We start from the raw sequence: 27,374 nt of genomic DNA, 5'->3' as shown, positions 1-27,374 counted from the left end.
TAGATGCTCATGAACTTCGCCACGAATGCTGGCAACATAAGATTGAGAGGAACTTCATTAGAGGCAACGCCAGCTCAATAGGGCACTTCTTTTTGTCTAATGTGCCATTCAAGAGTACAAGACGTATAAATTGGCAAGCAAACAAATATCTAGCAATAGTTTAGGTATATGTACTTAAAACTAAAAGCCTGTTCGTAGAGAGAAAAATGAAGATGGTGAGGAGAAAGAGGAAGGACATAACATATATGAAGGAGAAAGGAGGAATAATACATAAACTGCTTGTAATAATTGTAAGGGTCCATTAGATGTTAGCCCTTACAATTCACGATCATTTGACAAAAACTCATTTATCTATAAACATCCAATAAAAGTCCAAATTTAAAAATGTGTAGTCACATTGGAAAACTATTGATCTACTAATAAAATAGTATCATGCTTATGCCACTTATGCTTATCAGCCGTTTCCAGAAAATCATCATTAACCCCAAACGTTTCAAATCCAGACTTAACAGCCGTTTTCAGAAAACTATCCTTATCTCTGGACATCTTTTCAGACGTTTCTAATCCAGACGTTACGATATTGATTCCAGGTTCTATCACTGATTTCAATAGTTACCCACGCTTCTGGAAAGAGATCCAAAATCAGAAAAATCCAACCTTTTTTTGTTTTGAAATACATCATTCAACTGCAATAGAGATAATTTGAAACAACATGCCGTATATTGCATCTTCAATGAATTTGATAATAATATGGACATTTAAACAGGTGATTACGATATATTTTTTTTCATATTTCTTTTATGAAAATTTGTACGTATTCTGTAGTATTTAATCTTGTCACCTTCGTGGGTACATTATATACCGTTGAACAATGATAAAAAAAAAATTGGCAGAAGTAATCTATTTCAAATTGTTGGAACATATATGACCATAATTTCCTTCGAAAGTATACCATTCTTTGAAATGACTCAATTGTGTTATTTACGTTGTATTTTGGTGCAATTCTATATTGTGCACTTATAACGTGTTTGAGGAAGTCTTGAATGAAAGTTATATGCCTTGTTGGTAAATTGTTGTAAATAAAATTCAAAATAATTTACCAATAAGTTTAAGAAAATTATATGCCTAATTTGCTTACCCTGTATGTAATATATATCTTTAATATATAAAGCCAGTGGCCCGTTGTGGGGTCACCCTCTTCGACAAAACATTTTGGACACAAATGTCCTCAAAACAAAAACATTCAGAAGAAGTACAAAATAATACATCAAATAATCCAGGGAAATTTTCGTCATATAAACAGTATTTTTAAATAGTTATTATTTTAAATCATAATTTTGCCATTAAAATTACCAAACAAGCCACTTTCCTCCCTGCGTGCAGATCAGCAGCTGCACTGCTGTTCTTCTCCTCCTTCTTCCACTCCAAAAACTTCATTTCATCATAACTTTTTCATACGGCAGCGAAATCGCGCAAGGTCGGAGCCTATAGATTCGTATCAGAACCCTCTGCCATCTGATATGATACCCGCACCTCAAAATCAACTGTGTTAAAAGATTGGAGCCTAGAACAGTGACCGTTTTTTGGCGGAGTTTTGCTGATTCCGGCCAATCCCTGCAGGGATTTGGTCTCGGCCCAAGAGAGAAAGTTGATCCTCTCCTAACGATCTCTCTACCTATCTCTTCAATTTTCTCTCCAATTTTCTCTGCCAGAACCTGTGGAGAAAAAAAAATTGATTTTTTTTTTTTTTAGTTTTTGGTTTGTGGGTTTTTAATTTTTTGATTTTTTGTGCAGGTAAAGGAAGAACCCAGAAGAGATATGTCACTGAAGGACTTGATAGGAGCGCCCTTCATTGGGTTAGAGAGGTTTGTGAAGAAAAATCATTACCCTCTTTCTTTTTTCGAATTAAAAAAAAAAAGAAGTAGGGTTTAATTTTTACTGTTGTTTGATTTAGTTCTCAGCATCATTCGTGGTATTGTAGTGATTCACTACCTGATTAATAAAACCCATATTTTAATTTTTTTAATTTTATGGATTTTTGGCATCTGATTTTGGTTTTTGACGTCTTCTTAGTGATTGACTTCTTTGGTTTGGTGTTTATTTTGTGATTTATGCCTGCAAATAGAAGTTTTGAAATCTTGGAAAATTTGAAATGTTAGGGTTTGATCCGTGTTCGCTCGAGATTGGTGGTAGTTTCATAGCAGTCCAAACAAAATTGATATTAAATTGAAGCCAAGAATAGGAAATTTTGAAGTATATGTTATTCTGTTGCTGCAAGCAATGTGATTGCATCCCTTAGACATTAGGTATATGCCAAATCTAATAAAATTTTAGTATGCGATTTTGTGATAATCTTCCATGGTAAGTGACTTTGGTTTGTTTTGGTTGATCTGAATTTCAAATTTCCAGTTGAATTGTTTGTTTTGGTTTGCTGCGCATGATATGAGCTTCAAATTAGATAATTTATGTGTGTTAATACTTATCCTTCACTAGCTCGCTCAATTGCATAATTTGCATTAGTTGTTGCTTGAACATGTTCTGTCACTTACATTTTACGTGGGGAAATTTCTTTCATTTTAGATTTTTTTTACCCCTTTGAAGCAGAAAAATAATGCAATTATGATTAAAGTTTCGTTTTTGGTACTTCCCTAATCCTGTGATTGCGTGCAGGGTATAGCCGAAACAGAAAAAACTAATGTACACGAATTTCTTGATGTTAACGGCAGACCAGTTCTCATAGTGGATGCTTCTAAGCATCTTTCTGCTGTAAATTTTATATTTTTCGCCATGTCCGACTCCATACCATATAATCTTAATATTTTTGAGGTGTTACATGCAAATTTTAATCGATAAAATAGTGTTACTTTTTAACTTAAAACATGCAGATTCTAAGGGACACCATCCATCAAGAGTATCGTGATGTTGTCGAGAGGCGAGTTTTTACAGGTTTGAATCCCTCACTTGCCACTCATCAGTGGTTGCTATTTCCGGAGCTTCTACTTGAATTTCTATGATCTGATTTTATAGTTTATTTCTCTTGCATTTTGTGAATGTCAGTAACGAGCGTAAGAGCTGATGAAGAGGTAAAACTTATTGCACTGTTGAAATTATGGTATATCTATACCAATGTGAAAGCTCAGTTTCTAATTATTTAACATTGTACAGACAATTGAAAGATTAATCAAGACAGAATACAGTGAACATATTTTCCGGATGGCAATCCAAGAACAAGGTGGAGGCCAGGTTTGTCAAATTTCCTTTTTTATTCTCTACCCCCAAATAAACACTTCTTACTATCGAAATTGTGCATTCTCTCACAAACTTGACAAATCTTTTGACATCTTGAACAATTAATTTTAAGCTCCCAACTCTTCTAGCTTGGGTTGTTGAAACACTTAATTTTCTGATTAAGATTGATCATGTCCAAAATTGTGTATCAAATTGTAGATAATGGACACTTTGGCCAAAATTCAAGAGCGACATGATGCTGTTAAAGATCTTGAGAGAAAGCTTCTGGATTTACAACAGGTATCTTCTTAGTTTGTTCAATGATGTGTACTCTGTGATGGAAATGAAGTTGCTATATAATACAAATGTCTAGCATAGGCCTTACTTTTTAGAGTTCACTTTACAATTTGGTATTGCCGTATTGAATATAATAACATTAATCTGTTGAATCTTGCTGCCTGGCATTCTGCAAGAAAGTGTAGGATCGGTTAGATCATTAAGTTGTGTCATGATGTGTTAATCTGTGTCCGTCATGTCGCTCATAAGAAAACCAAGCTATGATCCACTTTTAATGTCACGATTCATTGAGGCCAAGGCCAACCGGGAGAATAGCTGCAAAACTGAAAGGAAAACTTTCTATTTGTGTTTCGCCATGGGTATATGATATATGTTAAACACTCACTCTCTCTTATGCACAGATATTTCTCATGTCTTGCTATTTTGTAGATTTTTCTGCAATTTTTTTGGGTTACAAATAGTGTTGGCCTAATTTATTTATCGTTTGTGTGTGACTAATTGACTTCAGAGCTGTTAAAAAACAAAAGGTTATCTATAGTCTCTGAAAAACAAATTTTTTCAGTGGATATAATGTGATCAATTCCTTTGACAAATGCAGGTGTTTGAAAAATTTCAACTCTGCAAGTTGTGAAAAAAAAGGGTTTCGAAGTATTGTGCTTTCACGTTTCGGCATCTTTCCATTTCTGTTTCAAGGATTTTTGCACTAAAGGTAAGTGATCTAAAATTAGGGAATTGTTAACATCAAATTTTAATTATATGTTTTCATTCTATTTTTTAAAGTTTGAATAAACTTTGATATTCCTTTTAGCTTTGATTGTGTTTAAATTTAAGTCCTAATTTCGGTGGTTTGTTTATAATTAGTGTGTTATGTTGTTTTGTTGTGTGATTTATGTGTTTGTTTATGTACGGGAGTCTTCACAAGAAATGTTGTGTACAAAGATATTTTGCTTCCATCAAATATATGATAAGGTTACATTCATTCTTTTGCTTCCATCAAATATATGATAAGGTTACATCCATTGGCTTTATATATTACTAGCCTCCTTGCACATGATCAAGCACGTGGGAAAGACTTTTATAATGATGTCGTTTTACGCACAACTTATACAATTTAAATGTATTTATCTACGTGGATTTGAAAAGTGAATAGGGGGGTAGTCAACTTAGGATTTGAAAGGATTTTAATAGATTTTGCCTATCTTATGTATACTAGTGATTTGGTGTATCTACGTGTATATTTGCCTATCTTATGTATAATAGTGATTTGGTGTCATCGAGCTTCAACAAAAATATTTGGACAAAAATGCCTCTAAGACACAAAAACTTCAAAGCCATCCCAAAATAATGCATCAAATAAGGTAGGAGCATTTTTGTGACATCCCACATCCTCCAGGGGAGTAATCCTGATTGTATATTCTCATCCCTACATAGCACGAGGCCTTTTGGGAGCTCACTGGCTTCGGGTTCCATGGGAATTTCGAAGTTAAGCGAGTAGCGCACGAAAGCACTCTCAGGATGGGTGACCTATTGGGAAGTTCTCGTGTGAGTTCCCAGAAACAAAATCGTGAGGGCGTGGTTGGGGCCCAAAGCGGACAATATAGTGCTACGGTGGTGGAGCGGGGCCGGGAAGTGATCCATCCCGAGCCGGAATGTGACAATTTTCATCATTTTAACAGTATTTTTTTAATAATTATATATTTTCTACTTTTTTTGTTTTTTTAGAGAATGGAAAAGGTGAATAGTATTTTGGTGTCACCAAGCTTCAACAAAAAAAATTAAACAAAAATGCTCCGAAGACAAAATTTCAAAGGCATCTCAAAATAATGCATCAAATAAGGTAGAGGCATTTTCGTTATTTTAATAGTATTTTTTTAATAATTATTTTTTATGTTTTTTTTTTTTTAATTAGTGCCTCATAATAAGTTAGCAATAATTTGATTCAATTTCTCTATTTTTAAACACGTTCAAAACATCTTAAGATACGTCTAATGCCGGTTATAAAAAATATCTTTCATGAATAATAATGTAATTAAATTAATTGTCAAATGATTTTTTTTTAAGAAACAATATTATCTACACTAAGACCATCTCCAACCCTGGTGTCACATCCCGGGCCGGGGCGGAACGCTTCCCGGGCCCACTCCACCACCGTAGCACGATATTGTCCGCTTTGGGCTTACCATTCCCTCACGGTTTTGTTTTTGGGAACTCACGAGCAACTTCCCAGTGGGTCACCCATCATGGGATTGCTCTAGCCCCCTTGTCGCTTAACTTCGAAGTTCCGATGGAACCCGAAGCCAGTGAGCTCCCAAAAGGCATCGTGCTAAGTAGGGATGGGAATATACATTTAAGGATCACTCCCCTAGGCGATGTGGGATGTCACAATCCACCCCCCTTAGGGGCCCGACGTCCTCGTTGGCACACACGCGACCAGGGTTAGGCTCTGATACCAAATTGTCACATCCCGGGCTGGGGCGGAACGCTTCCCAGACCCACTCCACCACCGTAGCACGATATTGTCCGCTTTGGGCTTACCATTCCCTCACGGTTTTGTTTTTGGGAACTCATGAGCAACTTCCCAGTGGGTCACCCATCATGGGATTGCTCTAGTCCCCTTCTCGCTTAACTTCGAAGTTCCGATGGAACCCGAAGCCAGTTAGCTCCCAAAAGGCCTCGTGCTAAGTAGGGATGGGAATATACATTTAAGGATCACTCTCCTGGGCGATGTGGGATGTCACAATCGATACCAACTGACACACCCCGTCCTGAAGGAGGGCATGCTGGCCGTCACGTGAGTGACGTAACCATTTACACAGTACGGAAGCTTTAAAGATACAATTTCTAAGATGAAACACCCAAAGGTGAGTCCTAATTTTTGTCCATTCTGTCAGAACACCGTTGGATTCCTTGTAGCCACCAAGCTCTCATATCTTAAACCTGGAGGGGCGCAAAACAAAGTTGAGTGGGTCAGCAAAACGAACGTATTCAAAACCTTCTTTTCTCTTTTGAATATTCTAACCCCTCGCCGTAAAACAAGTATACTTCCCAGAAAATAAACATATATACGTATGTATAAATATGCCAAACATGCTCAAGGGTATATCATTCATGCTCAAGAATATGCCATGTCGGAAACTCATAATGAAATGTAAGTGCTCAGGTATAAATCACATTAATAGCATATAACTGGCAGCCGGAGTCACCTAAAGTGACCTGTACGGCTGAATATAGAGCTCAAATCTCAATATCAATAACTAAACAACTGAACCTGACCACGAGTCGGAACCACCTAAAGTGGTATGTACGAAAAGACTGGGTGTAACGTATATATACGCTTTAGTGCTACGATCACGTGAAGGCTGTACGAATAATCGCGGGTCACCTACGAGTCGGAACCACCTAATGTGGTCTGTACGACAGGCCTGTGCACCTAGCTTGGATCCAAGCTGAGCATGTGGTGCGGGAGGTGAACATCACGTGAAGGACTGTGCCCTGCTCAGGGCGGGAGCACTAACACCGGGGGTGCAGGTTATGAGTTTTCAATCACATCTCTATCATATCATTCTTCATATCTCAATCATATCTCATGATCGTTATCAGCATAATATCTCAATCGTATCTCAATTATATCTCAATCATATCACAAACATATCTCGATCATGTCACAATCGCATAATTCATCATATTTCAATCATATTTCATTTGTATTTCCATAGTATTTCAATCGTATTCCAAACGTATTTCAATCGTATTCCAAACGTATTTCATACGTATATCAAATGTATTTCAAATGTATATCAAATGTAGCTTACCTGGGCCTTCTCAGCACCATGCAACAGTATGCATAATTATGGTAATGCACATATTAAAATATGATGCATATATGACAGGATATTTAATTCGTATTTCTTTTAAAATGCGTTTTCTGGGAAATACGTCAAGCATACGTATATATATACTGAAAAATAACTGCTCACTCACTGATAAGTAGCCGGTTCGTAACCCTCACGCCTAGTTTGGTTACATTCGTCGTTCGTACAAGTTTCACCTATAACAGAATAATTATAAAATCATCATTTAAACGCATATACACAAACATTCGTCAATAACTTTCTCATACGTTGCTCAATTTGGGTGTGAATATACCACAGTGATCTACACGACGTCACGAACACGTGACAATTTTTAGAACTCAATTTGGAGCTCTCACGCGCCCTCACGCGCCCTGTATACGCGCTGCCCACGCGCGCGTCTTCTTCCTCGCGTCGCCGGACTGGTTTCGCCGGAGGTGGGTGTTTTGCCGGAATTTCTGGGTAAACTTCAAAGTGTCATAACTTCTTCATTTCATAACCATTTTCGACGTACTTTATATCAAAATGAAGGTATTGACGAGACGAACACATCCATACCTGCCTTGACCCCTAACTCGGCGTGGATTCACCAGAAAAAGCCCCGAAAGCTCCGGCCAAACTTTGAACCAAGCTATCCCGACGTCCAAATTTCTCCAACGAAGTACTCCGAGACTCCTTGGGACCTCACTAAGACATCTACAAGCTTCAAAATCCCAAAAACATGCTAGATTAAGTTTGCATGAATTGTACCTAAATCGGACTACCTCGAATCGACATGAAAACGAAAGATTTCTCACCTGAAAATGGTATGGTTGCACTCGTACGAGCTTCACGAGTTCGAATGTGTCCTTAGTTTCCTCGGAGATTGATGGTTTGGGTGAGTTTTGGGGTTGTCCGTACAAGTTTGAAGGAAGAAGAAAGCTTAGAGGACTCGGGGGAGAGGGAGACAGAGAAGAGACAGAGGGAGAGGGAATCACGGGAGAGATAGAGACAGTGTGTGTGAGTGTGTGTGTGTGTGTGGTCCAACACATGCCACACCACACAAAACAACACTATACGTAAATGTAACGAACTAGGGGTAAAAAGGTAAATTCACACATACGTTTTTATAATCTCGGGACGGGATGTCACAACCTACCCACCTTAATAGAATTTCGTCCCGAAATTCAAAATAACCGAATAACAACCCCTAGTGATCGAAGAACAATCCAGGATACAAATCCCTCATCCGATCTTCTGTCTCCCATGTAGCTTTCTCGATTGAATGATTCTTCCACAAAACTTTCACTAAGTTCACCGTCTTGTTCCTCAGAACCTTTTCTTTCCAATCGATGATCGTCACTGGTTCCTCGTCATAGGTCAAATCTAGATTAATCTCCAACGGTTGAGGAGGTATCACATGCGACGGATCAGCAACATAATGTCGGAGCATCGAAGCATGAAATACATTATGCACTTTAGACAGCTCTGAAGGCAACTCAAGCCTGTAATCAACCTCACCAACTCACTCGGTGATCTGATAAGGTCTGATATACCTAGGGCTCAGCTTACCCTTTTTCCAGAACCTTACTACTCCTTTCCAAGGCGATAGCTTTAAGAATACTTAATCATTAACCTTATATACTCGATCAGTAGCATGCCTGTCTGCTAAGCTCTTCTGCTGATCCTGGGCCGCTTTCAAGTTAGACTTAATTCCTTGAACATTCTGAGTAGTCTCCTCCACTATCTCAGGGCACACCAAAACTCTTTCACCGACCTCTGACCAACACAAAGGTGTACGGCGTATCGGAATGATACTATTATGAAACTTTATGAGTAAAGGTTTCAACAGTTGAAGTATTCCTCACTCATGCACGTATTTTAGTACTCCCAGAAGATAGTGGTAATCATGAAGTCTTTAATGATACTTCTTTGATTGATATTGGATAAGTGTTAATGCAGTAAGAAACGAAGGGGAAAAAGGAATGAATCCAAAGTTCGAGAATCGGAATGCATGTTTATACAAGAGAATATGACGTACGTGCCTAATGATGTGGAATTAAAGAAAACAATTTTGACGACGTACACTGTTCAAATTCTGCAATGCTACATGGGAGACAGAAGATCGGATGAGGGATTTGTATCCTACATTGTTCTTCGATCACTAGGGGTTATATTTGGTTGTTTTGAATTTCGGGACGAAATTCTATTAAGGTGGGTAGGTTGTGACATCCCGTCCCGAGATTATAAAAACATATGTGTGAATTTACCTTTTTACCCCTAGTTCGTTACATTTACGTTTAGTGTTTTGTGTGGTGTGGCATGTGTTGGACCACACACACACACTCACACACAGTCTCTTATCTCTCCCGTGTTTCCCTCTTCCTCTGTCTCTTCTCTGTCTCTTCTCTCTCTCTCCCCGAATCCTCCATTATTCTTCTTCTTCCTTCAACATACGGACACACACACACATATACCAAATCATCATAGATCGAGGAAACTAAAGACACCTTCGAACTCGTGAAGCTCGTACGAATGCAACCATACCATTTTCAGGTGAGAAATCCTTCGTTTTCATGTCGATTCGAGGTAGTCCGATTTAGGTACTATTCATGCAAACTTAATCTAGCATGTTTTTGGGATTTTGAAGCTTGTAGATGTCTTAGTGAGGTCCCAAGGAGCCTCGGAGTACTTCGTTGGAGAAATTTGGACGTCGGGATAGCTTGGTTCAAAGTTTGGCCGGAGCTTTCGGGGCTTTTTCTGGTGAATCCACGCCGAGTTAGGGGTCGAGGCAGGTATGGATGTGTTCGTCTCGTCAATACCTTCATTTTGATATAAAGTAGGTCGAAAATGGTTAAGAAATGAAGAAGTTATGACACTTTGAAGTTTACCCAGAAATTCCAGCAAAACACCCACCTCCGGCGAAACCAGTCCGGCGACGCGAGGAAGAAGACGCGCGCGTGGGCAGCGCGTATACAGGGCGCGTGAGGGCGCGTGAGAGCTCCAAATTGAGTTCTAAAAATTGTCACGTGTTCGTGACGTCGTGTAGATTACTGTGGTATATTCACACCCAAATTGAGCAACGTATGAGAAAGTTATTGACGAATGTTTGTGTATGTGCGTTTAAATGATGATTTTATAATTATTCTGTTATAGGTGAAACTTGTACGAACGACGAATGTAACCAAACTAGGCGTAAGGGTTACGAACCGGCTACTTATCAGTGAGTGGACAGTTATTTTTCAGTATATATATACGTATGCTTGACGTATTTCCCAGAAAACGTATTTTAAAAGAAATACGAATTAAATATCCTGTCATATATGCATCATATTTTAATATGTGCATTACCATAATTATGCATACTGTTGCATGGTGCTAAGGAGGCCCAGGTAAGCTACATTTGAAATACATTTGATATACGTACGAAATACATTTGAAATACGTATGGAATACGATTGAAATACTAAGGAAATACAAATGAAATATGATTGAGATATAATTGAAATATGATTGAGATATAGTTTGAGATGCTTAAAGAGCTCATAACCTGCACCCCCGGTGTTAGTGCTCCCGCCCTGAGTAGGGCACAGTCCTTCACGTGATGTTCACCTCCCGCACCACATGCTCAGCTTGGATCCAAGCTAGGTGCACAGTCCTGTCGTACAGACCACATTAGGTGGTTCCGACTCGTAGGTGACCCGCGATTATTCGCACAGTCTTCACGTGATCGTAGCACTAGAACATATATATATGTTACACCCATGCTTGTCGTACAGACCATTTTAGGTGGTTCCGACTCGTTGTCAGGTTCAGTTATTGAGTTTGAGATTTGAGCTCTATATGCAGCCGTACAGGTCACATTAGGTGACTTCGGCTGCCAGATGTTATGCTATTGATGTGATTTATACCTGAGCACTTGCATAACATTATGAGGTTTTGACATGTCACATTCTTGAGCATGATTGATATACCCTTGAGCATATTTGGCATATATATACATACGTATATATGTTATTTTTCTGGGAAACTATACTTGTTTTACGGCGAGGGGTTAGTATATTAAAAGAGAAAAGAAGGTTCTGAATAAGTTTGTTTTGCTGACCCACTCAACTTTGTTTTGCGCCCCTCCAGGTTAAAGATATCAGAGCTTGGTGGCTACGAGGAATCCAGCGGTGTTCTGACAGAATGTACAAAAATTAGGACTCACCTTTGGGTGTTTCATCTTAGAAATTGTATCTTTAAAGCTTCCGTACTGTGTAAATGGTTACGTCACTCTCACGTGACGGCCAACATTCTCTCCTTCGGGATGGGGTGTGTCAGTTGGTATCAGAGCTCTAGGTTGCAGTCATGTATATCTTGAGAAATTCCTAGTGTCTTCTGTCAGAACTTTACCGCCTCGTAGAGAGCCACGTCGTTCAGATAAGCCTAGCTTCCCCGATATAGCTCAGTTAAAGGAAACTAATACTATTGTGATTCAGTCACTTAGTCAACGGATTCCTTTTGAGATTGTTTATAAGTTGAATCTGAATCACTTTATGGAAAAATGATGGACCTAAGGGAGCAAAGCGATGGCTTAATCATTTGGAAAAGACGTTTTGGATTATGCAAGTTAAGGAAATCTGTCTTTTGAAAGGAAGTCAAGACGACTACTTGGTTTATGAGTATTGAGTTGCATCCAGGTGGAGACTAGAGGCTTATATAATGTCACCGGAAGAAACAGCTGATTGAAACAAAAAAAAAAAAAAAAAATTTGTTTAAAGAATTGGTTAAGAAAAGGTTTATTCCTCCGGCATATATGGATGATAACAAGAGTTTGCAAATGTGAGACAAGGAAAGCTGACGATCAATGAGTATTATAGAAAGTTTACGGACTTGCCTTATTACCATCCGGATGTTGATGATAATCCGGCAAATATGTCTCGTCGTTTTAGGCTGGGTAATAAGAAGAAGTGGCGTTCTTTGGCGACCACTACCTACTGTACTTATTACAAGGAGTTTTACGAGATTTTATTAAGAATTAAGGACTCTGAGATTATGTGCAGCGATAATGATGAAGAAGAATAAAGGAATGGGAATCAGAGGAATGATGACAAGAATAAAGGCCAGTCATCTCGAGAACCTCGAAAGATTCGGAACTTCAAAAGAAGTGAAACTAATTCTAGTTCTTTTGGCAAAGGTTTTAATGCCATTGACCAGAGACGAAGTGATAAATGTATTGGTAATCCCAGATCTCAGAGGCAAGGTGATTTTGGTAAAGGAAATGTACCTTTGTGCTGTAGGTACAATCATGGACACCTTTGAGAATGTAGGCGAGAAAGCAGTGGACGCTTTACAAGTGGATAGATGGGACATAGAACTGCAAATTATGTCCAAAGCCAACAGAAGCCCTAGCAGTCTTCTTTGCCACAACTAGCGCCGATCCAGCAAGTTCCTGGATCTATTAATTATGGTCAGTTAGGCCGTGGTGTACATGAGCGAAGTATTTACACTAATAGAGGTTGTGGGAGACGACAACAAGCCCAGGGATGTGTTAACCACACATCACTGAAAGATACTCAGAATTATTCGGATTTGATTAGGGGTACGATAATTATTCTTAATGACTTAGCTAGAGTCTATTTGATAATAATGTAGAAATTTTACGTTATTAATGTTATTGCCTAGAAAGTAGTAAATAAACGCGGTTGAGACGTGTGTATGTATTTCCCAATGAGTGGCAAAATAGTAATATTACACCCTCGAGAGTTGTTGCTTACTTATCGAGACAACGATGATTTATCAGTATTGCGGGCTGCAAACCGTAATATTAATAATTTATTTGTGGATTCGTTAAGCAAGTAAACCGGTAGGTTATCCTATGATAGTATCGTACTTATTCAGATTGCTCAGTAATAGTAGAGTATGTATTGTTGCCAGCTACTTTTGTTCCATTAGATTGTGGATTTTGATGTTATTCTGGAGCATATTATGTTATATACAGTGATGAGTTGCAGACCACGCGAGGTGGTACTGAATGTGTGCAAGATATACATGATATGATGAGTTGATTATGAGCTATATATGCAGTCAATGACTGAGTTGATTATGATGAGTTAATTATGAGTTATATATGTAGCCGAGGGCTGAGTTGATTAGAATGAAAGAGTATGAGCTATGTTTATAGCCGAATGTTGAATTGATTATATGCTATTCCATCATATTCACATAGAGATGATGAGCATTCTGTTATGATACTTGGCATGACATACATTCATATTGTCTAGCATAATTTAAGATATATTACGTATATGAGTATATACTTTATTTCCGGGAAACTAGTTATTTTCCATCGGTCTGGATGACTAGAGATTACTTTTGTAAGTATGCAAAGTGGAGTGAGGCAGGCCGTTATTTATGCTGTGAGAGCAAAGAGATTATTATCAAAAGGCTGCTAAGGATACTTATCTCATGTAGTGCTAAATGATGTCACTTCTAGTAGTGTGGAAGAAGTGGGAGTAGTCAAACATTTACCTGACGTTTTCCCTGAGAATTTACCTGGATTGACGCCAGTCAAAGATGTAGAGTTCACTATTGATTTGTCTCCAGGTACAAACCTTATATTATAGAATGTTGCCTTTTGAACTAAGAGAATTGGAAATTGGGGTATAAAGGTTTTTATTCAACCTAGTACATTACGTTGGGGGAACCCCAGTTTATTGGTGAGAAAAAAAATGGACGTTAAGGCTGTGCTTTGATTATAAGCAGTTGAATCGAGTAACAATTGAAAACCGTTATCCGTTACCTCACATTGATGGTTGTTTGATCAGCTTCGAGGTGGTTGTATATTTTCTAAGATGGACTTGAGGTCTGGATATTATTAGTTGAAGATTATCGGTGAGGATGCCCTTATGATAACTTTCAGGACTCGTTAATGTCATTTCAAGTTTTGGTGATGCCATTCGGAGTGACGAATGCATCTACTACTTTATGAATTTGATGAATGAAGAATGATATGATAGAGATGTGATACCTCCTCAACCGTTAGAAATTAATCCAGATTTGACGTATGACGAGGAACCGTTAACGATCTTCGATTGGAAAAAAAAGGTTCTGAGGAACAAGACGGTGAACTTAGTGAAAGTTTTGTTGAGGAATCATTCAGTCGAGGAAGATACATGGGAGACAGAACATCGGATGAGGGATTTGTATCCTACATTGTTCTTCGATCACTAGGGGTTATATTTGGTTGTTATGAATTTCGGGACGAAATTCTATTAAGGTGAGTAGGTTGTGACATCCCGTCCCGAGATTATAAAAACGTATGTGTGAATTTACCTTTTTACCCCTAGTTCGTTACATTTACGTTTAGTGTTTTTTTGTGTGGTGTGGCATGTGTTGAACCACACACACACACTCACACACACTGTCTCTATCTCTCCCGTGTTTCCCTCTCCCTCTGTCTCTTCTCTGTCTCTTCTCTCTCTCCCCGAGTCCTCCATTATTCTTCTTCTTCCTTCAACATACGGACAGACACACACATATACCAAATCTTCATAGATCGAGGAAACTAAGGACACCTTCGAACTCGTGAAGCTCGTACGAGTGCAACCATACCATTTTCAAGTGAGAAATCCTTCGTTTTCATGTCGATTCGAGATAGTCCGATTTAGGTACTATTCATGCAAACTTAATCTAGCATGTTTTTGGGATTTTGAAGCTTGTAGATGTCTTAGTGAGGTCCCAAGGAGCCTCGGAGTACTTCGTTGGAGAAATTTGGACGACGGGATAGCTTGGTTCAAAGTTTGGCCGGAGCTTTCGGGGCTTTTTCTGGTGAATCCACGCCGAGTTAGGGGTCGAGGTAGGTATGGATGTGTTCGTCTCGTCAATACCTTCATTTTGATATAAAGTACGTCGAAAATGGTTAAGAAATGAAGAAGTTATGACACTTTGAAGTTTACCCAGAAATTCTGGCAAAACACCCACCTCCGGCGAAACCAGTCCGGCGACGCGAGGAAGAAGACGCGTGCGTGGGCAGCACGTATACAGGGCGCGTGAGAGCTCCAAATTGAGTTCTAAAAATTGTCACGTGTTCCTGACGTCGTGTAGATCACTGTGGTATATTCACACAACCAAATTAAGCAACGTATGAGAAAGTTATTGACGAATGTTTGTGTATGTGCGTTTAAATGATGATTTTATAATTATTCTGTTATAGGTGAAACTTGTACGAACGACGAATGTAACCAAACAAGGCGTGAGGGTTACGAACCGGCTACTTATCAGTGAGTGGGCAGTTATTTTTCAGTATATATATACGTATGTTTGACGTATTTCCCAGAAAACGTATTTTAAAAGAAATACGAATTAAATAACCTGTCATATATACATCATATTTTAATATGTGCATTACCATAATTATGCATACTGTTGCATGGTGCTGAGGAGGTCCATGTAAGCTACATTTGAAATACATTTGATATACGTACGAAATACATTTGATATACGTACGAAATACGTTTGGAATACTATGGAAATACAAATGAAATATGATTGAGATATGATTGAAATATGATTGAGATATAGTTTGAGATGCTTAGAGAGCTCATAACCTGCATCCCCGGTGTTAGTGCTCCCGCCCTGAGCAGGGCACAGTCCTTCACGTGATGTTCACCTCCCGCACCACATGCTCAGCTTGGATCCAAGCTAGGTGCACAGTCCTGTCGTACATACCACATTAGGTGGTTCCGACTCGTAGGTGACCCGCGATTATTCGCAGTCTTCACGTGATCGTAGCACTAGAGCGTATATATATGTTACACCCAAGCTTGTCGTACAGACCACTTTAGGTGGTTCCGACTCGTGGTCAGGTTCAGTTGTTCAGTTATTGAGTTTGAGATTTGAGTTCTATATGCAGCCGTACATGTCAAGAATATGCCATGTCGGAAACTCATAATGAAATGTAAGTGTTCAGGTATAAATCACATTAATAGCATAACATCTGGCAGCCGGAGTCACCTAACGTGACCTGTACGGCTGCATATAGAGCTCAAACTCAATAACTGAACAACTGAACCTACCCACGAGTCGGAACCACCTAAAGTGGTCTGTACGACAGGACTGGGTGTAACGTATATATACGCTCTAGTGCTACGATCACGTGAAGGCTGTGCGAATAATCGCGGGTCACCTACGAGTCGGAACCACCTAATGTGGTCTGTACGACAAGCCTGTGCACCTAGCTTGGATCCAAGCTGAGCATGGGGTGCGGGAGGTGAACATCACGTGAAGGACTGTGCCCTGCTCAGGGCGGGAGCACTAACACCGGGGGTGCAGGTTATGAGCTTTCAATCACATCTCTATCATATCATTCTTCATATCTCATGATCGTTATCAGCATAATATCACAATCGTATAATTTATCATATCTCAATGGTATTTCATACGTATATTAAATGTATTTCAAAGGTAGCTTACCTGGGCCTCCTCAGCACAATGCAACAGTATGCATAATTATGGTAATGCACATATTAAAATATGATGCATATATGACAGGATATTTAATTTGTATTTCTTTTAAAATACGTTTTCTGGGAAATACGTCAAGCATACGTGTATATATATACTGAAAAATAACTGCCCACTCACAGATAAGTAGCCGGTTCGTAACCCTCACGCCTAGTTTGGTTACATTCGTTGTCCGTACAAGTTTCACCTGCAAAAGAATAATTATAAAATCATCAATTAAACGCACAAACATTCGTCTATAACTTTCTTATACGTTGCTCAATTTGGGTGTGTGAATATACCACGGTGATCTACACGACGTCACGAACACGTGACAATTTTTAGAACTCAATTTGGAGCTCTCACGCGCCCTGTTTACGCGCGCGTCTTCTTCCTCGCGTCGCCGGACTGGTTTCGCCAGAGGTTGGTGTTTTACCGGAATTTCTGGGTAAACTTCAAAGTGTCATAACTTCTTCATTTCTTAACCATTTTCGACGTACTTTATATCAAAATGAAGGTATTGACGAGACGAACACATCCATACCTGCCTCGACCCTTAACTCGGCGTGGATTCACCAGAAAAAGCCCCGAAATCTTCGGCCAAACTTTGAACTTGTCGTTCTCCGTGTTCTTACGTCCAAACACTTCCAACAAACTACTTCAAGCCTCCTTAGGACCCCAAGAAGCTTCCTATAAGCTTGAAAAGTCCTAAAAATCAACCAATAAAAAGTTGATGAATAGTACCTAAATCGGACTACCTCGAATCGACATGAAAACGAAGGATTTCTCACCTGAAAATGGTATGGTTGCACTCGTACGAGCTTCACGAGTTCGAAGGTATCCTTAATTTCCTCGATCTATGATGATTTGGTATATGTGTGTGTGTCCGTATATTGAAGGAAGAAGAAGAATAATGGAGGACTCGGGAAGAGAGAGAAGAGACAGAGGGAGAGGGAATCACGAGAGAGATAGAGACAGTGTGTGTGAGTGTGTGTGTGTGTGGGGTCCAACACATGCGACACCACACAAAACAACACTAAACGTAAATGTAATGAACTAGGGGTAAAAAGGTTAATCATTAACCTTATATACTCAATCAGTAGTATGCCTGTCTGCTAAGTTCTTCTGCCGATCCTGGGCCGCTTTCAAGTTAGACTTAATTACTTGAACATTATGAGTAGTCTCCTCCACTATCTCAGGGCCCACCAAAACTCTTTCACCGACCTATAACCAACACAAAGGTGTACGACACGATTTTTCCATGTAAAGCTTCATAGTAGTGTCATTCCGATACGCCGTACAATAAAGCAATCTCGTACCAAGTGCTTCCTGAAAAGCTGTCTAGAGCTTAGAAGTGAATCTAGGATCTCGATCCGAAACAATACTTACTGGAATTCCATGATACTTCACCATCTTAGTGATAAACAGCTCAGCCCATTTATTCAGAGAATACTTTTCTCTCACTAGAATAAAGTGCGCTGACTTAGTAAATCGATCTACAACCACACAAACGCCATCATAACCATTCTGTGTACGAGGAAGCTTGTACACAAATCCATAGTGATATTTTCCTATTTTCACTGTGAAACGGGAAGTGGTTGCATTAAACCAAACGGTTTCTTCCTTTTTGTTTTGACCTGTTGACAAACTGTACACCAACTGACATACTCTGCAATTTCTCTTTTCATATCTGGCCAATAGTAAAATGGTCTAATGGTATGATACATCTTAGTACTTACGGGATGCATTGCAGAATTTGAACAGTGTACATTGTCAAAATTGCTTTCTTTAATTCCACATCATTAGGCACGTACGTCATATTCTCTTGTATAAACATGCATTCCGATTCTCGAACTTTGGGTTCATTCCTTTTTCCCCTTCGTTCCTTGCTGCATTAACACTTATCCAATATCAATCAAAGAAGTATCATTAAAGACTTCATGATTACCACTATCTTCTGGGAGTACTAAAATACGTGCATGAGTGAGGAATACTTCAACTGTTGAACCTTTACTCATAATTATCATCCCACTCAAACTTAACCTCTTTTCTCGTCAATGGCAAGGCAATAACTGAAAAATCTTTCACGAACCGTCCATGATAGCTTGTGAAGCTAGGATAACTCCGAATCCCAATCACGATTCGTGGTTGTTCTAAATTCTCAATTTCTGCTACATTTTCAGAATTCACTTGAATACTTGAAGCAGATATAACATATCTCAAAAATGCTACTTGATTCATCCAACAGTGGCATTTGATAAACTTAGCATACAATCGACGTTCCCTCGATCTTTGCAATACCAATTTAAGATGTTTAGCATACTTTGCTCTAGTTTTATCAATCTTTTCAATAGCAACAACAACAAATCGGTCTAGATATCATTGGAAATACTTCATTCATCAAATTCATAAAGTAGTAGATGCATTCGTCACTCCGAATGGCATCACCAAAACTTGAAATGACCTTAACGAGTCCTGAAAGTTATCATAAGGGCATCCTCACCGATAATCTTCAACTAATAATATCCAGACCTCAAGTCCATCTTAGAAAATATACAACCACCTCGAAGCTGATCAAACAACCATCAATGTGAGGTAACGGATAACGGTTTTCAATTGTTACTCGATTCAACTGCTTATAATCAAAGCACAGCCTTAACGTCCACTTTCTTTCTCACCAATAAACTAGGGTTCCCCCAACGTAATGTACTAGGTTGAATAAAAACCTTTATCAACCAATTTCCAATTCTCTTAGTTCAAAAGGCATCATTCTATAATATAAGGTTTGTACCTGGAGACAAATCAATAGTGAACTCTACATCTTTGACTGGCGGCAATCCAGGTAAATTCTCAGGCAAAACGTCAGGTAAATGTTTGACTACTCCCACTTCTTCCACACTACTAGAAGTGACATCATTTAGCACCACATGAGATAAGTATCCTTGGCAGCCTTTTGATAAAAATCTCTTTGCTCTCACAGCATAAATAACGGCCTGCCTCACTCCACTTTGCATACTTACAAAAGTAATCTCTAGTCATCCAGACCGATGGAAAATAACTGGTTTCCAAGAAATAAAGTATATACTCATATACGTAATATATCTTAAATTATGCTAGACAATATGAATGTATGTCATGCCAAGTATCATAACAGAATGTTCATCATCTCTATGTGAAGATGATGGAATAACATATAATCAATTCAACATTCGGCTATAAACATAGCTCATACTCTTTCATTCTAATCAACTCAGCCCTCGACTGCATATATAACTCATAATTAACTCATCATAATCAACTCAGTCATCGACTGCATATATAGCTCATAATCAACTCATCATATCATGTATATCTTGCACACATTCAGTACCACCTTGCGTGATCTGCAACTCATCACTGTATACAACATAATATGCTCTAGAATAACATCGAAATCCACAATCTAATGGAACAAAAGTAGCTGGCATCAATACATACTCTACTATTACTGAGCACTCTGAATAAGTACGATACTAACTGACACACCTCGTCCCGAAGGAGGGCATGCTGGCCGTCACGTGAGAGTAACGTAACCATTTACACAGTACGGAAGCTTTAAAGATACAATTTCTAAGATGAAACACCCAAAGGTGAGTCCTAATTTTTGTCCATTCTGTCAGAATACCGTTGGATTCCTCGTAGCCACCAAGCTCTCATATCTTAAACCAGTCCGGCAACGCGAGGAAGAAGACGCGCGCGTGGGCAGCGCGTATACAGGGCGCGTGAGAGCTCCAAATTGAGTTCTAAAAATTGTCACGTGTTCGTGACGTCGTGTAGATCACCGTGGTATATTCACACACCCAAATTGAGCAACGTATGAGAAAGTTATAGACGAATGTTTGTGTATGTGCGTTTAATTGATGATTTTATAATTATTCTTTTATAGGTGAAACTTGTACGAACGACGAGTGTAACCAAACTAGGCGTGAGGGTTACGAACCGGCTACTTATCTGTGAGTGGGCAGTTATTTTTCAGTATATATATACGTATACTTGACGTATTTCCCAGAAAACATATTTTAAAAGAAATACGAATTAAATATCCTGTCATATATGCATCATATTTTAATATGTGCATTACCATAATTATGCATACTGTTGCATGGTGCTGAGGAGGCCCAGGTAAGCTACATTTGATATACATTTGAAATACATTTGATATACGTATGAAATACGATTGAAATACTATGGAAATACAAATGAAATATGATTGAAATATGATGAATTATGGGATTGTGACATGATCGAGATATGTTTGTGATATGATTGAGATATAATTGAGATACGATTGATATATTATGCTGATAACGATCATGAGATATGATTGAGATATGAAGAATGATATGATAGAGATGTGATTGAAAGCTCATAACCTGCACCTCCGGTGTTAGTGCTCCCGCCCTGAGCAGGGCACAGTCCTTCACGTGATGTTCACCTCCCGCACCACATGCTCAGCTTGGATCCAAGCTAGGTGCACAGGCCTGTCGTACAGACCACATTAGGTGGTTCCGACTTGTAGATGACCCCCGATTATTCGCACAGCCTTCACGTGATCGTAGCACTAAAGCGTATATATACGTTACACCCAGTCTTGTCGTACATACCACTTTAGGTGGTTCCGACTCGTGGGCAGGTTCAGGTGTTTAGTTATTGATATTGAGATTTGAGCTCTATATTCAGCCGTACAGGTCACTTTAGGTGACTCCGGCTGCCAATTATATGCTATTAATGTGATTTATACCTGAGCACTTACATTTCATTATGAGTTTCCGACATGGCATATTCTTGAGCATGAATGATATACCCTTGAGCATGTTTGGCATATTTATACATACGTATATATGTTTATTTTCTGGGAAGTATACTTGTTTTAGGGCGAGGGGTTAGTATATTCAAAAGAGAAAAGAAGGTTTTGAATACGTTCGTTTTGCTGACCCACTCAACTTTGTTTTGCGCCCCTCCAGGTTTAAGATATGAGAGCTTGGTGGCTACGAGGAATCCAACGGTGTTCTGACAGAATGGACAAAAATTAGGACTCACCACCCCGTCTTGAAGGAGGGCATGCTGGCCGTCACGTTAGAGTGACGTAACCATTTACACAGTACGGAAGCTTTAAAGATATAACTAATAATATCCAGACCTCAAGTCAATCTTAGAAAATATACAATCACCTCGAAGCTGATCAAACAACCATCAATGTGAGGTAACGGATAACGGTTTTCAGTTGTTACTCGATTCAACTGCTTATAATCAAAGCACAGCCTTAACGTCCATTTTCTTTCTCACCAATAAACTGGGATTCCCCCAACGTAATGTACTAGGTTGAATAAAAACCTTTATCAACCAATTTCCAATTCTCTTAGTTCAAAAGGCAACATTCTATAATATAAGGTTTGTACCTGAAGACAAATCAATAGTGAACTCTACATCTTTAACTGGCTGCAATCCAGGTAAATTCTCAGGGAAAACGTCAGGTAAATGTTTGACTACTCCCACTTCTTCCACATTACTAGAAGTGACATCATTTAACACTACATGAGATAAGTATCCTTGGCAGCCTTTTGATAATAATCTCTTTGCTCTCACAGCATAAATAACGGCCTGCCTCACTCCACTTTGCATACTTACAAAAGTAATCTCTAGTCATCCAGACCGATGGAAAATAACTGGTTTCCCGGAAATAAAGTATATACTCATATACGTAATATATCTCAAATTATGCTAGACAATATAAATGTATGTCATGCCAAGTATCATAACAGAATGTTCATCATCTCTATGTGAATATGATGAAATAACATATAATCAATTCAACATTCGGCTATAAACATAGCTCATACTCTTTCATTCTAATCAACTCAGCCCTCGGCTGCATATATAACTCATAATTAACTCATCATAATCAACTCAGTCATCGACTGCATATATAGCTCATAATCAACTCATCATATCATGTATATCTTGCACACATTCAGTACCACCTCGCGTGGTCTGTAACTCATCACTGTATATAACATAATATGCTCTAGAATAACATCAAAATCCACAATCTAATGGAACAAAAGTAGCTGGCATCAATACATACTCTACTATTACTGAGCACTCTGAATAAGTACGATACTAACATAGGATAACCTACCGGTTTACTTGCTTAACGAATCCACGAATAAATTATTAATATTACGGTCTGCAGCCCGCAATACTGATAAATCATCGTTGTCTCGATAAGTAAGCAACAACTCTCGATGGTGTAATATTACTATTTTGCCACTCATTGGGAAATACATACACACGTCTCAACCGCGTTTATTTACTACTTTCTAGGCAATAACATTAATAACGTAAAATTTCTACATTAATATCAAATAGACTCTAGCTAAGTCATTAAGAATAATTATCGTACTCCTAATCAAATCCGAATAATTCTGAGTATCTTGCAGTGATGTGTGGTTAACACATCCCTTGGCTTGTTGTTGTCTCCCACAACCTCTATTAGTGTAAATACTTCGCTCATGTACACCACGGCCTAACTGACCATAATTAATAGATCCAGGAACTTTCTGGATCGGCGCTAGTTGTGGCAAAGATGACTGCTAGGGCTTCTGTTGGCTTTGGACATAATTTGCAGTTCTATGTCCCATCTATCCACTTGTAAAGCGTCCACTGCTTTCTCGCCTACATTCTCAAAGGTGTCCATTATTGTACCTACAGCACAAAGGTACATTTCTTTTACCAAAATCACCTTGTCTCCGAAATCTGGGATTACCAATACATCTATCACTTCGCCTCTGGTCAATGGCATTAAAACCTTTGCCAAAAGAACTAGAATTAGCTTCACTTCTTTTGAAGTTCCGAATTTTTCGAGGTTCTCTAGATGACTGGCCTTTATCCTTGTCATCATTCCTCCGATTCCCATTCTTTTATTCTTCTTCATCATTATCGCTCGACATAATCTCAGAGTCCTTAATTCTTAATAAAATCTCGTAAAACTCCTTGTAATAAGTACAGTAGGTAGTGGTCGCCAAAGAACGCCACTTCTTCTTATTACCAGCCTAAAACGACGAGACATCTTTGCCGGATTATTAACAACATTCGGATGGTAATAAGGCAAGTCCGTAAACTTTCTATAATACTTATTCGCCGTCATCTTTCCTTGTCTCAAATCGCAAACTCTTGCTTATTATCATCCATATATGCCGAAGGAATAAACCTTTTCTTATCCAATTCTTTAAACAATTTTTTTTTTTTTTTCAATCAGCTGTTTCCTCCGGTGACATCATATAATACTCCAGTCTCCACCTGGATGCAACTCAATACTCAGAAACCAGGTAGTCATCTTGACTTACTTTCAAAAGACAGATTTCCTTAACTTGCATAATCCAAAACGTCTTTTCCAAATGATTAAGCCATCGCTTTGTTCCCTTAGGTCCATCATTTTTCCATAAAGTGATTCAGTTTCAACTTATAAACAATCTCAAAATGAATCTGTTGACTGAGTGACTGAATCACAATAGTATTAGTTTCCTTTAACTGAGCTATATCGGGGAAGCTAGGCTTATCTGAACGACGTGGCTCTCTACGAGGCGGTAAAGTTCTGACAGAATACACTAGGAATTTCTCAAGATATACAGGACTGCAACCTAGAGCTCTGATACCAACTGACACACCCCGTCCCGAAGGAGGGCATGCTGGCCGACACGTGAGAGTGACGTAACCATTTACACAGTACGGAAGCTTTAAAGATACAATTTCCAAGATGAAACACCCAAAGGTGAGTCCTAATTTTTGTCCATTCTGTCAGAACACCGTTGGATTCCTCGTAGCCACCAAGCTCGCATATCTTAAACCTGGAGGGGCGCAAAACAAAGTTGAGTGGGTCAGCAAAACGAACGTATTCAAAATCTTCTTTTCTCTTTTGAATATACTAACCCCTCGCCGTAAAACAAGTATACTTCCCAGAAAATAAACATATATACGTATGTATAAATATGCCAAACATGCTCAAGGGTATATCATTCATGCTCAAGAATATGCCATGTCGGAAACTCATAATGAAATGTAAGTGCTCAGGTATAAATCACATTAATAGCATATAACTGGCAGCCGGAGTCACCTAAATTGACCTGTACGGCTGAATATAGAGCTCAAATCTCAATATCAATAATTAAACAACTGAACCTGACCACGAGTCGGAACCACCTAAAGTGGTCTGTACGACAAGACTGGGTGTAACGTATATATACGCTCTAGTGCTACGATCACGTGAAGGCTGTGCGAATAATCGCGGGTCACCTACGAGTCGGAACCACCTAATGTGGTCTGTACGACAGGCCTGTGTACCTAGCTTGGATCCAAGCTGAGCATGTGGTGCGGGAGGTGAACATCACGTGAAGGACTGTGCCCTGCTCAGGGCGGGAGCACTAACACCGGGGGGTGCAGGTTATGAGCTTTCAATCACATCTCTATCATATCATTCTTCATATCTCAATCATATCTCATAATCGTTATCAGCATAATATCTCAATCGTATCTCAATTATATCTCAATCATATCACAAACATATCTCGATCATGTCACAATCGCATAATTCATCATATTTCATTTGTATTTCCATAGTATTTCAATCGTATTCCAAACGTATTTCATACGTATATCAAATGTATTTCAAATGTATATCAAATGTAGCTTACCTGGGCCTCCTCAGCACCATGCAACAGTATGCATAATTATGGTAATGCACATATTAAAATATGATGCATATATGACAGGATATTTAATTCGTATTTCTTTTAAAATACGTTTTCTGGGAAATACGTCAAGCATACGTATATATATACTGAAAAATAACTGCTCACTCACTGATAAGTGGAAGGGTCGTAGCCCCCCCTGCCTCGAGTGACCACGCTCGTCCTCGGGATACGTATCACCTATACGCGAAACAACTACAAAAACGTTAATTTAAAAGCACATAACCAACTTCTCGTAATAACTTCTCATACATTGCTCAAATTGGGCAAATGAATATACCAACGTGCTCTACACAACCTCAGGATCACAACCATATTTTTAGAATAATTTTCCTCCGCCGCACGCGCCCCCACGCGCCGGCCAAGGCACGGCCACACGCGTAGGCACGTGCAGTGCACACTGACGGCGTCAACTGACGCCGTTAGGAATATTCCGTTAGTTTTGACAGATTCCGTTAACGGCGTCAGGAATATTCCGTCAGATTTGACGGAATATTCTGTCACCTTCTCCGGCGAGTCTCCGGTGCCGTCGCCGGCGCCGGAAAACTGGAAAAACTTCAAACTTAGTTTTCTCACTCGTTTCTCAACCATTTTTCATGATTCTTGAACCAAAATGAAGCTTAAGACTAGTAGAATCACGATATACCACTTTTAAAAGCTAAAAACCACGCGATCATACCTGTCTTCAAACTCAAAAACCGGCCAACTTCGAACCAAGCTATCCCGACGTCCAAATTTGTCCAACGAAGCACTCCGAGGCTCCTTGGGACCTCACTAAGACATCTATGAGCTTCAAAAGTTCAAAAACATGCTAGATTAATGCTTGCATGAACAGTACTCAAATCGGCCATTGTCGAATCGACGTGAAAACGTTAGAATTTTTACCTGAAATTGGTATGGTTGTGCTCCTCTCAACCTCACGAGTTCAATGGTGTAGTTGGTTTCCTCGATCTATGATGATTTGGTATATTTGTGTGTGTGTCCGTAAGTTGAAGGAAGAAGCAGAATAATTGAGGACTCGGGGGAAAGAGAGAGAAGAGACAGGGAAGAGACAGAGGGAGAGGGAAACACGGGAGAGATAGAGACAGTGTGTGTGAGTGTGTGTGTGTGTGGTCCAACACATGCCACACCACACAAAACAACATTATATGTAAATGTAACGAACTAGGGCTAAAAAGGTAAATTCACACATACGTTTTTATAATATCGGGACGGGATGTCACACTGGCCTAAAATTTAAAAATATTTAGCCCAGAAAATTAGGGTTTTAGCCCAAAAACTTTTCTATTCTAACCCTTCTGGCCTAAAATTTTAGTTCGGGATTATTAAAGAATGAATTTAGGCTAATTTGTTTCTTAAATTAACTTAAAAAAAAGATTATGTAGACTATTGTAATTTAATTTTATAAACATTTTAATCTAAAAATATTTAAATTCCGATAACACATAAAAAATCACTAAATCGACACATAAAACTCACTAATTGGTTGAATTTTGAGTTAAAGAATTTTTTTTTAATTATTTTAGCCGTTGGATTTAAATTTGGATCGTTAGATCTTTTTTTTTACTATTAGATTTGATTATATTCGATTTCAACCGTTGGATTCAATAAATATATAAATATAAAACAAAGAAAAAAAAATATTTGAACATGGATCGTTGGATTAACCAACAGTCCAATTAAACTGGCCGATGGATGAAGAAAAGTAGCTGTTGGGCTACAATGAGGCTGACACGCAAGGGGGACA

The 27,374-nt window shown here is 38.8% G+C and overlaps 1 protein-coding gene across 4 annotated transcripts; it reads left to right on the top strand.

Moving 5' to 3' along the window:
- Positions 1-1,339: 1,339 nt before the first annotated feature.
- On the top strand, positions 1,340-22,416 carry LOC137723243 (syntaxin-132). Of its 4 annotated transcripts, none has more exons than XR_015961435.1 (7): positions 1,340-1,865; positions 2,671-2,946; positions 3,058-3,083; positions 3,166-3,243; positions 3,448-3,528; positions 4,124-4,234; positions 21,845-22,416. XR_015961435.1 is itself a non-coding variant. In XM_068462399.2 (7 exons), exons 3-7 carry the CDS (start codon positions 2,880-2,882, stop codon positions 4,154-4,156), a joined length of 285 nt encoding a protein of 94 aa, XP_068318500.1. In that variant the 5' UTR covers positions 1,379-1,647; positions 1,795-1,865; positions 2,671-2,879; the 3' UTR covers positions 4,157-4,507. The 4 variants fall into 4 exon arrangements, 2 of the variants coding, with proteins under 2 accessions (XP_068318500.1, XP_088548458.1); XM_068462399.2 differs by lacking the exon at positions 21,845-22,416 and having other exon boundaries at positions 1,379-1,647; positions 1,795-1,865; positions 4,124-4,507; XM_088692332.1 differs by lacking the exon at positions 21,845-22,416 and having other exon boundaries at positions 1,379-1,647; positions 1,795-1,865; positions 2,074-2,946; positions 4,124-4,507.
- The last annotated feature ends 4,958 nt before the right edge of the window (positions 22,417-27,374 follow it).

The sequence above is a fragment of the Pyrus communis genome, chromosome 4, assembly GCF_041283825.1.
Source record: "Pyrus communis isolate YQ-2024b chromosome 4, ASM4128382v1, whole genome shotgun sequence".
NCBI classification, from domain to species: domain Eukaryota; kingdom Viridiplantae; phylum Streptophyta; class Magnoliopsida; order Rosales; family Rosaceae; genus Pyrus; species Pyrus communis.
The sequence above is the reverse complement of the archived record's forward strand: the minus strand, read 5'-3'. Positions and strand labels throughout refer to the sequence as shown.

Bases quoted from the DNA above. Each gene is read 5' to 3' on its own strand.
- LOC137723243 (XM_068462399.2), top strand. From the start codon at position 2,880: ATGCAGATTCTAAGGGACACCATCCATCAAGAGTATCGTGATGTTGTC. The intron at 3,084-3,165 runs GTAAAACTTATT...AACATTGTACAG, and splicing joins GCGTAAGAGCTGATGAAGAG to ACAATTGAAAGATTAATCAA. The intron at 3,244-3,447 runs GTTTGTCAAATT...ATCAAATTGTAG, and splicing joins AAGAACAAGGTGGAGGCCAG to ATAATGGACACTTTGGCCAA.